This window comes from Penicillium concentricum, assembly GCF_028827145.1.
Source record: "Penicillium concentricum strain IBT 3081 chromosome Unknown utg000004l_segment0_segment0, whole genome shotgun sequence".
Lineage (NCBI taxonomy): Eukaryota > Fungi > Ascomycota > Eurotiomycetes > Eurotiales > Aspergillaceae > Penicillium > Penicillium concentricum.
In genome coordinates this window covers 3040646-3052934 of record NW_026622757.1, presented here as the reverse complement: position 1 = coordinate 3052934, position 12289 = coordinate 3040646, and the positions used below count along the sequence as shown (strand labels likewise).

General features: G+C 49.3%; 3 protein-coding genes across 3 annotated transcripts; 1 reads left to right on the top strand and 2 right to left on the bottom strand.

Moving 5' to 3' along the window:
• Nucleotides 1-85: 85 nt before the first annotated feature.
• Nucleotides 86-2020, top strand: N7517_010133 (Mis12-Mtw1 family protein; the record flags this gene model as incomplete). The annotated part of the gene is made up of 5 exons (XM_056727856.1): nt 86-296; nt 367-960; nt 1026-1196; nt 1252-1420; nt 1486-2020. 5 exons carry the CDS (start codon nt 86-88, stop codon nt 2018-2020), a joined length of 1680 nt encoding a protein of 559 aa, XP_056576428.1.
• Nucleotides 2021-3059: 1039 nt separating this feature from the next.
• Nucleotides 3060-5669, bottom strand: N7517_010132 (threonine/serine exporter family protein; the record flags this gene model as incomplete). Its single annotated transcript, XM_056727855.1, has 1 exon — nt 3060-5669. The coding sequence occupies one exon, from the start codon at nt 5667-5669 to the stop codon at nt 3060-3062; it is 2610 nt and encodes an 869-aa protein (XP_056576427.1).
• A 4316-nt stretch (nt 5670-9985) lies between these two features.
• Nucleotides 9986-11728, bottom strand: N7517_010131 (uncharacterized protein; the record flags this gene model as incomplete). The annotated part of the gene is made up of 1 exon (XM_056727854.1): nt 9986-11728. The coding sequence occupies one exon, from the start codon at nt 11726-11728 to the stop codon at nt 9986-9988; it is 1743 nt and encodes a 580-aa protein (XP_056576426.1).
• Nucleotides 11729-12289: the final 561 nt, after the last annotated feature.

Below are 12289 nucleotides of genomic sequence, written 5' to 3'. Positions count from 1 at the left end.
TAGTCGACACCGGAAACGGGGTGCTTGCTTTGCCACCCCTGTGTTTATTCCCAACCATAACAACCCCGCGTGAACCCCTCCTGACATGACAGTCGCGGTCCTGGCGACTACAACGACCAAGACAAAGCGTCGCGAACCGCTGGGGACGATCGCAATGGCTGCTCCGAAGACACAATCGCGCTCTATGACCGCGTCCGGTGGAGCTGGAAAAGTCAAGGAACGAAAGACTACGCGACTCAGCGCAAGTAAACAAGACCTCGAGGAGAGCACAAACAAGCTAGGGAAGCGACCAGCTGGTAAGTAATTTGCAGGTGGTGGAAGTCGTTGAGTAAGGGCCGAAAGAAATATTCTAATTCGTCTCTTTAGTGGCATACGAGGAGGATGCGGAAGGGTTCCAGTTCTCTCTACTACCGTCAAAGAAGCCTCGACCGTCAATTGAAGCAGTTCCAGAAAATCCCCATTCAGACATGGAAAATGCGCCTCCTAAGTCAACACCGAAAAGAGGACGACCACGGAAAAAGCAAATAGGCGATGAGGTCACTTCAAGCGCGGTGCCAGCAAAGGGGGAAAACGTGGAGCTTCCAAGCAGGAGACCTACGAGGGGGGCTACAAAGACTACACACACAGAACCTGAATCTCAACCGACAAACACGATCCGCCCATCACGACCCCGCGACAGTCCAGAGCACCAACCTGAGGCAAAGAAATCAAAGAAAGCAGGACGACCACCAAAAACCAAGCAGCAAGCGCAACTATCTGAGTCAAATGGATATAATTCTCCAGCGCAACCCCCAGAGGGTACAAAGGTGGCACTGCCGGTGGCCGATACCCCGGTTATTCAGCGCAATAAAGAGTTCAGAGGCGGAAAGGGTGATAAAAGCGATAAAGGGCGACGACGAAGCAGCTTGGGTATGCGAGGACGAAGGGCCAGTTTTTTGATCGACTCAGGGACATCAAATGGTAGGTTTTTTGGTCTGGCATGGGTTATAAATGGATGCATGCTGACTTTCTCTTTCCCTGTACAGCGTTACCCCATCGAGAAGTTGGCACAGCGGACTTTTACAAGCACATCGCCGATGACGGGATTCCAGAGCCGCGAAGGATGCGACAATTATTGATTTGGTGTGCGACTCGTGCATTGGGGGAGAAACCCTCAGGAGGCTCAAATTCAGACGATCAAAGTGCGCGCTTAGCAGGTACGTGGAAACCGTTGACTTGTGTGAGGCGGGTTGTTTATCTGACTTTTTCCAGCGCGTGTAATTCAAGAGGAGCTTCTTCAGGATTTCTCGAGCAACTCGGAGCTTTCCAACTGGCTTGGCCGCGAAGATTTGAACCCTCCAGCTGTGGTTGTCAAAAAGCCGAATCCTCGAAACGTGCAAAATACAGACAAGATCAAGGAATTGGAGGAGCATATACAGAAGTACGTATATCGCCGAGAGCCTCGCCGAGAGTCGTCACAAGTGTATAGAACTAACGACTTCCCAGATTACACAAAGAAAGGCAATCTCTTAATGCGCTTCTTCGACAACCAGCGATCCCAACTGTTAAAGCTAAACCACAATCCGACAACCAACAAAAAAATAAGCAATCTTCAGGTACATCACAACGCGAAGAAATTGACCCCTCTCTCCTCGATCCCTCACAACAAGACATATTGGAATCCCTCAATCCCTCGAATCAACCATCAGAAGGAGAAACCTCTACCCCATCTTCAACCCGACCACCTATCACCCCATCAGTCGTCTCTGCTCAATTATCGCGCATCACATCTGGGCTGGCACCGACGCTCGATGCCTTTGCAGCTGGTGTGCATGACATCGAACTATACCGTGCCTCCGCAGATACCGTTTCATCCCGAATATTACGCATCTGTTCGCAGCGACTGGAAGAGCGCGATGCGCAGAACACGCAACGTCGCCTGGCAATGGAAGGCAATGATGACGAAATGCCACCACCGACGAGAATTAAGGAAGATCTGGGTCTCATTCTGGGGGCACTAAGTCGAGTGGAGAGACGATAGAAAATACTATCCATCCGCTTTTTCCTGGGAGGTTCCTCCTATGTATATCCTCAATAATGTGTTTTCCGGCGATTCGCCGTTCATTTTACTTTCCTTTTTCTGTTTCCTGCGGTGATTCACCATGAATGAATTGATAGCGATGATCTTGATGAAACCCCGGCCTGATGTCATGGGCTGGGGAAAGGTGCATTTACGGGGGCATTTCAATCGTTTCACAAGCTCAGATTTTGGGGTTTGTTTTTGCAATTCTGAGATATCTGATGCTCCATAAGGTGCAGAGATTCGAGATGGAGTAAATAGGTAGTCAGATGCCTAATACATGTCATCAAGCATGATCTGCTTCCTGTTATCCATATAGTAAGATGCTCTAATTTATCTAATTTCGGATGAAGAGCATATACTATACCACAACACAGATATACCGCTCCTTTCTTTGAACTATTGGATCAACAGTCATCAGCCCCAGTGATGTACAATCTACACGGATCTAGGGTTGGTGTATATAAAAGGACAAAGAAGTCACATTACTCTGTCAATTAATGCTTTTAATATTTCGCTGGGATATACACAATGACAAAGCTCAGACAATACAGTTTTGTTCTTCCCACCTCGATATTCAGATACCTGGGGTGAAGTATAAAGAGAATAAAAAGACAGGCACACGCGAAAGGAGGGCCTCGATGATTTTAGTCATGACTCGTGAGAATCGTAGCTTCTATATATGTCCAGACGGGGAGTCTCGGGATAGTGAGTCAATATGGACTTGATCGGCGAGGAGAATGGAAACGGGGAGGTAGAGGGAGTAAAATATCGAGAAGACACAGTGAAGAGGCCAATGGCCTTCGCATTCACCAGTCTCACAAAACGGAAGACAATTAGAAATACAGCAAGTGAACTCCCGTTCATCAAAGACAAGGTTCATGTATGCGAAATGCCCAAGAGACTCGGTAGTCGAGCATGACGACAAAGCAATACACACAACAAAAAGAGAGATAAATGCAACAGAAGATAGAGGGAGAGACAACGGGGAGATCATGGCCTAGAAGCTGAACAGTCCACTTCGCTTCTTGCCTAGCGGATAAACCACCAAAGCTGCTAGGAAGAGACCAACTGTCGTGCCAATAGCAACTTGGATCATGCCATATCCGATATCGAACACGACCCCGTAGCTTTGGTTTTTCGCCTCGTCGGCTGATAGCTTCTTTGCTGCGTCGACGAATCCTTGCGTTCCATTGTTCACAACGGCATATGGAGACCGGGTCATTTCCTCCGCAGAAGTAATACCCGATATTAGAGACCCACTGGCCGCAAGACCGGAGGGAACAAGGACAAAGATCGCCGGCAGCATTGCCGCAGCAGCGAGCCCATGGCGTAGTCGACTGTAGAAATTGCCCATTACACCAATGACAAAGGCGCCCAGTGCATTGGACACCTGGGTGTTGGTATAGAAGCGCTTGGCGCTAAAGTAGTTGGTCACGTAGCCAGCCAGAGAGATTACTATCATAATCGGCATTTGTTTCCACTTGGCGCGGTTGACGATCGCCAGGCACACGGTAAATATGATCACGAACGGAAAACGCTGCAGGTACTCATTGTGGATGGGGCTGGCGGGACATGTATACGCCGTTGAAGCTTGAGAGTCGAGGAGCCCGTAAACAGCAGTTCCAATGGTAATTCCAAACCCGAGGAACAGCGAGTATATGATAGCATAGACCATGCGTACAGAGCCTGCGACTATACTGCGTGACTGAAGCTCCAAACTAGCACATAGTACAGTGTATCCTGGCAGGATGAGGGCGATCGCCGACTGCGCGAGGGCAGAAAAGCAGAACAATGGCTCCCCTTGGAATCTGATGCTTCCGAAGGCACGGGCAAGGAAAGACGTCAGGACTGCGGCCGAGATCTCAAACACATTTGAATATAAGCTCGATTTTGTTGACAGGATCAACTGTAACACTCCGAGGAGACAGCCCAGTAGAAACGCCACGGGGGTGTCAACTGGCCGGGCGTTGAAGGCAAAGGGCCCAACTGATGCGCTAGCACAGCCATGGGCGAAGATGAGGAACAGAATGTGGAATTTGCTCTGCTTCTTCATAACCTCATCCAGCCGCTGTATTGCCTCTTCAACCCCAATGACATCGTGAATCACCTCCTTATAAATCTCATGCACATCGGCCAGCTTGCCCAGGTCAATGCCTTGACTGGACCGGACGACCTTGACCTCTGTTGTGTGTGTGGAGGCATCGTCAAAGGAGATAATCATGCAGCCGGGTATATACAAAAACTGGCCATCAATCTGGATGACACGAGCTGTCATGCGCATATATTCCTCCAGCCGATGAGTCGGAGCTCCATACTTCATCAAAGCACGACAAAGCCGGATCAAGTACCGCTGTCGAGACAGAAGCTCGGCAATATGAACAGTGATATGAATTTCATCCTCAAGCTGAGGCTTGGGGCGTGGGCGACCTAGGCTCGGAATGGCAGAGCCACTGCTGCGGGACCGCGTGAGCATGGCAAAAGGAGAGCCAGAGTGGCGGGACGAGCCGGCCATGGAAATGCTGGAACGAGCGGTAGACTTATCATACCACTTCCTGTGCGGCTTCCAAACAGAGTCCGGGGACAGACCGCGTCCACTGAACTCGGAAGAGCTCCCCTGTCGAGAGCGCCCATACTGTCCTCGGCCTTGATTGTGTTTATAATGAGGCTGGTCATAGAGTTTGAGCAGCGATGAAAGAATGCCTCCGCGGTAATGTGACGTCCGTTCAGTAGACTCGTATGAGTCCCTATCCTCGCTGGTGGTGTCTTGGTCACTGGAGTGCAAACCGGGAGACTGAGGGTGAAGGCGAGTCAGAAAGTTGAGGTCTCGAGATGACATTTGATGCACTAGGTGATGGGCTCCAGAGGTGCGCGGTGTTGATCGCCCGTCTAAGAAGTCCACTTCATGTTCATCTATTAAGTTGTCGAAGAGTTGTTCTTTCTCGGGGAAGCCTATCACAGGAAATTTATCTCCATCTTCAGTCTGGTACGCCACCTCAGCGGGAGTGGAGGCAATTGAAGACACTAGACTGCATCGAGGACTTTGCTTCGGAGAATTTTGGGGGCAATTGAGAAGGGATGTGAGCCTGTGGGCCCTTTCATGTGCAAAGCAGATGGATCGCCCCTTGTCATTTGTACCCTGGTCAAGTTCGTATTCCCCTAGGGTTCCCGGGCAGGTAGTCCTGGTGCTGATCGTCAAACCGGTAATATCCACTGACGCGCTAGAGTGATCGTCTTCCAGCCCCGGTGCTAGCTGGGAGCTTGAAGAGACTTTTTCCTGGAAGCCCGGAATGTTGGCAGTGGGTAATGGTCTTTGCGGCAGCTCGGTGCCCCTTCGATCCAGTCGGAATTCGACCATAGACCCAGTGGGTTCTCTTGACTCGGATTCGCTGGCCGTAAGCTTGACACGATTCGTGCTTTTCAGAATGCCTGCATTCCGATACTTGTCCTGTGCGCTAGCGTTACTGAAGCTCCGCACCTGAGACACTGGTTGACCTTGGAAGCTATCACTGGGCAGTGATGATGTAAAGGAACGCGACCTTGATAGGCTTGACGATCCTTCATCAGAGGCGCCGCGGGAGATCGGAAGGTCAAAATAACCTCCCGCCATTTTGGCGTAATCCTTTCTCTCAAATTGCCATCTACTTCTTGGTTACTCAGTAGGAGCTCACAGACCCCCTGGATGACCGAGCTCTTAGATAAAAGCACGAGTAGCGCGGTTCATGTGCCCAGGTGTCAACTGTAACCCAGCAACAGTCAGCTATGTGGGATAGCATGGGAGAGAGCTCTTGTCTCCGGGACTTTGTGAGCTTCGGCAGCCAAGCAGATAGTAAGCTCACCTAGTTCAACGCAGAAGCATAAGAAAAGAGGAAAAAGGCACTGATGCCAACACAAAAAAAAAGAACTGGCACGAACATGCACACCAGGTCTAGAGCTTCTCGGGGAGAGGGGTTGAGATCGGAGGAAGTCCCGCCAGGAATGAGAACTATGTCATGTGTACATAATTAGACATAGGATATTGTATCGGAAAATAAGGACATATGCAACCTCGGAGGAAGGGAGAGGGAGAAAAGAAGTCAGGCAAGGCAAATCATTATAAAAGAGACAGTAGACACGAAGTCTTGGATGCAGGAGTTCCTCTATTTACGAAGATCCTCTCGGATAGAGACAGGACTAAAATAAAAAGATAAAAAAAGTCTTTTCCGGTTTGCTGGGCAGTACACGGACCATATCAAGAAGAGTCAGAGGCCCAATGAGACTGCATTGGAGGGGATTTCTTTTGGGCCATGATGACCCCGTGTAGCCGTAGCGGCGCCATTCCCATGCCAGGACCTCACGGGTTTTGCCATTTTGCCACGATGGTCAATCAGCAGGCAAGGTCGATGGCAAGATTGAGCAGCCAAGGTATGGAACCGACAACCAGAATGGTGAATAGATAAGGCACATTCCCCCTTGACCGGGTATATTGCGGGAGATTGGCACATTAGTTGCGCGAGATCCGGCTCACTGTCCCAAAAGGGATTGGATTTTCATCACAGCCGACGTTCTGGATCGTATATTATCGAACCTCGCCGAATCTTGACCGTTGGCCGAGCAGAAGATCCCCCAAAGGGGAGAGAGACAAGGGGACCGAGCTCCTTGTCAAAGAGACCCAAAGAGACCAGGGGTTTCACAGGACCATGAGGTCCCACAAGTCCGCAGAGTCAAAAGAATCTGATGGCCGCGTCAGGTCAAAGGGGTGTGGGTGGGTATCAAGACATGGGCTGAAGAGGGATCTTCATGATCGGAGGTTGAAGAAGATCAGTGGAGCAACTCTTTTTTTTAGCGCAGATTTACCTTCTCATTGTTGACTCAGGATCCCCTTCTTTTTCTGCTTTGGTCCATATTGACGTTTGAAATGCGATTACAAACCTGTCCAAGCCATCCCTTGTGTTTCTTTTGACATCATGGGAAATCACCCGACAGGCGAAACATCTCCGTCATGCAAGATACCTGCAAGATACCTGCTTTCCACTAGTTCCTGATTGATTCAACCAGTCAGGAACTACACAGGGATTCCAGCCTATCTTATTATCCACCTACATACTATAATTCCACATCAATACTCGGGGTCTGAAGATACCTATCACACCATCAGGGAAGAATCTCATATTGATAGCCGATCTCCCTCCCTTCCGACCAGGATCTCCACCGAGAAGCAGATGAGTACTCATACCGCAAGTTGACAACCGGAAGACTTCCGTGACCCGACTCGGTGTCCATCCTCAGAGGGGATGTTGAAGGTTTTTGATCTGTCCCGGCAATGTACAAGGTACGACAGATAAAAAGGTTTCACTAATATCCGGGGAAATCTTTTCCTTTCCCTGCTTTTCCCAGTGATAAAACCATTTCAATTGTCTATAGGAGAGTTGAACTGGCACACATGCACTCCTGAGTGGGCTCGAAACGCCCCCCTACATTATCAACCAATATCCCAGCCATGAGCTATTCGCTCGTCATTGTGCCACCTAAAGATGTCAGATGCTTATCTAGGCAGTGATTATTACCCAACCTATACTGCCCAAGAAACCTACGTCAGGGGAGCTTGTGGTTTAAGCTTACATATGAGGCTGCTGACTAGTTCTGGATCCGTGCTAGTCATGGCTAACAGTCAGGGGGAGACAATCAGGGCCCGACTTATTTCTCGGGTGTGGCAATCGAACGGTACTTCCTGTTGGATGCCGTGTAAGGTGACTCTTAACCCGCTGAGAGGATATCAGATGGAACTAGGATTGTCTCTTCCGAGGTACCCGTTATCAAACGTAAATTATACTCGGTATAATCTATCATTTGTTTCCATTCCTGGATCATATCCACATTCCACATCAAAACTGTAGAGACTTGACTAATATGTCTTTCTTCACCTCTATCTCATCCTTTCATGCATCAATGCGACCGCACAACCATCCGTGCCACCCTCTCCCTCCCTTTCAGTCACACGGCCCTCTTCCCCGAGTAGCCGTACCGAAAATAACGGTGTGACCTGTAAGGACGCAGGGACCAATACTTAAGCTTGGACTACAGAGCTGACATAAATACTATACTGTCTATGTAAGACGCATGTGCCACGGAGGTCCGGCTACTCTATCCTCGGGTAGACACAGATAAAGCTGCTTCAATTCCAGGATTCCTGCCTAGCCTGGGAGTAAATATTGTCTCCTACAATTACCCATTGTGACATTAAACTTTCCGCATGTTTAAACGAATATCCCATTTAAACGTCTAAGCTTAAGCCCTCGATTAAAGTATATGTCTTGCCGATGATAAGCGTCTTGTTTTACGTGCTGAACGGTAATATATGATCGACGTTGGGTTGACTTGTATAGAAATTTTGTCAACTTAGGGTTTGCACCAAGGTTTTTTAAGGCCGTGGTCGTACCATGGTTCTTGATATGCAACGCAAGCCTCAAGATCTCACGTACTCCAGAGGCAAAACTATATAGGTAAATGCATTCGACCTGTATACTAAGGTTTGTTCAATGCCGGCAACCGGCCAAGATTAGAACTGAGTGTCGGAGTACCGTCTACACCCACGTAGAATACTATTTATTAGCTTCACGCTGTGGCCCAAGAGATTATTTTCCTACTCATTGTATAGACATCAAGCTATATATATATATATATATATATGTATATAATTAGGAGCCAAGAGCCATCAAATAGTTACCCAAATCAACCCCCTTCAGCCTGACTCTGCCTCCTTTGTTTCTGATACTCGCCTCACTGAACTCATCATTCTCCTCACCGATAGTGGCCATTTGGGACGTGAGTAGTGAATTATATAAGAACCAGGTTTTATTTTGCCTTCTGACAAAAAGTGTAAATAGAACCCGAAATCGTTATGCGGCTACTTCGAGCTCGGAGCCACCCTCCATCATCATCAGCATACAACCCGGCTCTGTAACTCTGTAACAATAAAGACTAAGCATGAGATACATGGTGCATGAAGGCCACGGGCCTTTGAATGTGGTGTAGCGGGATTCACGCTGCCGTCTCGCATTGATGTCAATCTCACAAGCAGTCATGGTTACCTCTAGTGGCCTTTCTTTAGAGTACCTCGTAATGACTTTTGACCCATGATTTACGCCGTCCTTACATTCTATCCACAGGTTTAAACACTAAGCCTATAAAAGAGATAGAAGACACCTCTTTCACTTACAACTGTCGAGTGATACCTACCTAGGACTCATTAACAAACCGAGTAACCAGGTGTTCCACGTGGGTCATTGTAGGACAACATTAGGATTATCATAGGACCTAAGAAACATACATGCATAATCTGAAAAGTTGTTGGATTTGTTCGACCAAAAAGCTAGGTAGATACTGGAAACGTTCGTGGAGTATGATCAACATAGCCAAATACAGAATAGATACTTCAAACAAGATCAGACATTTGCTAAGATATGTATTCACCAAGGTGATCTGAGCTCAAAGAATGCACCGGGGAGAGCTATCTGTACATAACCAGATGTACATCAGAAGCCAAATAGAGAATAGATGAGAAGACCACTTGGCATCGCAGGTGCCTCTTTTCCAGTCTCAAGCTCATCCTGTCTTATCCGAGAAGATAGAGCCGGTCTGCCCAGCCTCGGCTGTAGTGAAGCCAGGCAACAAAAGGATAGAACGTAGTGGATAAAGTTGAAGAGAAGCAGAAAGCAAAAGTAAGAATAAAGTCATTTCAGACCAATCAAGATCTTTCGTCAAAAAAACATGAACCTTGGCATAAGCTGCCAGCAATAGTGGTAATGAGAAAAGGAATGGTAAAGGGTCAGCCATTTCGAGACCTGTTGATCAGGTCCACAGGGAAAGAAAGACAAAAGCCAGCCCATTTGCAAAAAGAAAAACAGAAAGAAAAGGTCATACGTCGCTGTCACGTGGTGTTCGGCATTACATGAAGGGTGTCTTGCGTTTTTCAGCGCTGGACAACACCAGCATCGGCGTCTTGCGCCGTTCTGGTGCCTGGACTGCCGGCCCCGGGCCAGCAACAACAGACGCCACTGACGGCGACGAGGTGCCACTGGCACTAGGCGAGGGAGCATAGTCCCCGCGAGCATCAACAAACTTTGAGCAAAAGTAGCCACCGTCCTCGCTAGTTGGAGTGGCACTGTGGAAGGGACTGTCCGGGGACTTGCGATCACGGCCAGATTTCTCCCTTCTCTCGGACCCAATGGCACCATTAGCAACCGCTCGCAGGCTGCCTAGACTGGGCTTGCTGGAGAGACTTCCGCCGCTGCGCACGGTGGCATCGTCGCCATCCGAGAAGGTAAACTCCTTCTCACTCGCAGGGGTATTAGTGCCTCCACTGCTGTGGTATCCAAAACTGCGTGTGTCGCTACGACGCTCGATCCCTGCGCGAACAAGATTGTGAACGGCACGACGTCGCTGACGGGTTGCAAAGTTCTTGCTACCCTCGTGCTTGGAGGTGGGTTTGGCCACGAGATCCTCAAGTGAAGGTGGGCCACGGGGCTGACGCATCGGATGCTCACCAGCACGACTTTGACCGGGCCCAAATGTTCCAGTGGCCGGTGTCGGCGGCAGTGCAGCAGACCTAGGGCCGGATCCCACATTGGCCTTTATAGTATCAATGTTCGTCTTGATACTCGGGTTAAACGAAAGGTTCTTGCGGTGGCCTCGGCGAAGAGCATTCACAGACGATTCGTGGGGAGGAGAGGGGCTGCTAACTGGAGGGGAAATTGGCTGCGGCAATTGCATGGGAGATTGCGTCGAGTCCGCAGGCGGAGAAATCTCTGCACGGAATTGGGGAACTTGCTGGCCAATGTGGGACTGATTATCCTGATAGAACTGTTGCTGGCGATCTTCCTGGGAGTTGTTATCCATAATATAGCTTTGTTGGCCAGTCAGAGGGTTGTAGACGCAGAACATTCCAGGTTGACCAGGAACCGGTTGCACAATGGGCTGAACGCCTTGTTGGAGCTGCTGTTGATAGAATCCCATGCCAGGGATGGAGGGCGAAGGCATCTGCTGCTGCCGAGGAAGGGACATCCCAAGGTTGAGGCCTTGGAATTGCTGAGCTGCAGCAGTGACACTGATCAACTGCTGTTGAAGACGTTGCTGCTGGGCAGCAAGGAACAGGTTGGTTGACATCAATTCTGCGTACATGTTCTCATCGATTGGAATATCGCCACCGGCCATTTCAAGCATCGGGGGTGCAAGTACCTGCTCTGGCATAGTATACATCATGCGGTTGTGGTGCGAGTTATTGCGGTGCGAGTTCGTGTTTTGACTCGTGGTGTAATTGTGCTGTGGGAATCCAGTTCCAGTCGCAGTTTGTGGGACCCGGTCGGTCCCTCGGTTGGAATACCCAGTGAATCTTGAACCTTCCATTCCACTCCGCTGCTGGTGTTCAGAGGGGATTGTCGCAGACTTGGGAGCAGTGCGCAATCCAGCCAAAAGATGAGAGCGACTGGTACGCGGAGTGGAGACAGAAGCCGATGCCTGGGACTCGTCGATGGTAGCAACCTGAGGCGGCATACTCAGACGCTTAATGTGAGAGCCTTTGCCGCGCGAGGCGAAGCCAGAGCCCGGCACACCCAGGGCATTGCCATTGTTGAAGGAAGAATTGTAAGACATTTGAGACATTTGAGCAAGACCGCCAGCGTCCATACTCATATTCGTTTGGTCGAGGTGGATTGTAGGTATGTGCAATAGAATGCAAGCGAGACAAGTGGTGTCTTTTGACGTCCGGATTTGATGTGAGCGTTTGGGGTCAACCACAAAGCTGAACTCACTTCCCGGCGATTAAGGAATTATGGTGTCTATGCAAGAACGAGCGCTGGAATAAGTCTGCAAGATCGAGATTCAACGACCGAAAAAGAAAACGTGGACGCGAGAGTCGGGTTTTCTGTATTCAAAAACTGGTCAGTAAGATCCAACGAATAGGGTAGGCGAAAACGCGTACCAATCACAGGTGAAGATATGCAAAGAAACCGAGCGAGTGGCTAGCGATAAAGATGGCAGATGCTAGAAGAGCTAAGCTGTACAAGGACTTGCTGGGTTTGAAAGTCGCGAACCCGAGCGATAAGTCTTGAGGAAGCCGAGGAGGTGGAGAGGATCTGATGACAGACACCTCGAAATGGAAGGAAAAAAATAACAATTAAGAGGATATTTTTGAGGGAAAAAAAGCCACGCGCGAAGCAAGACCACGAAGGAAGGATAAAATGTCCGGGGGAG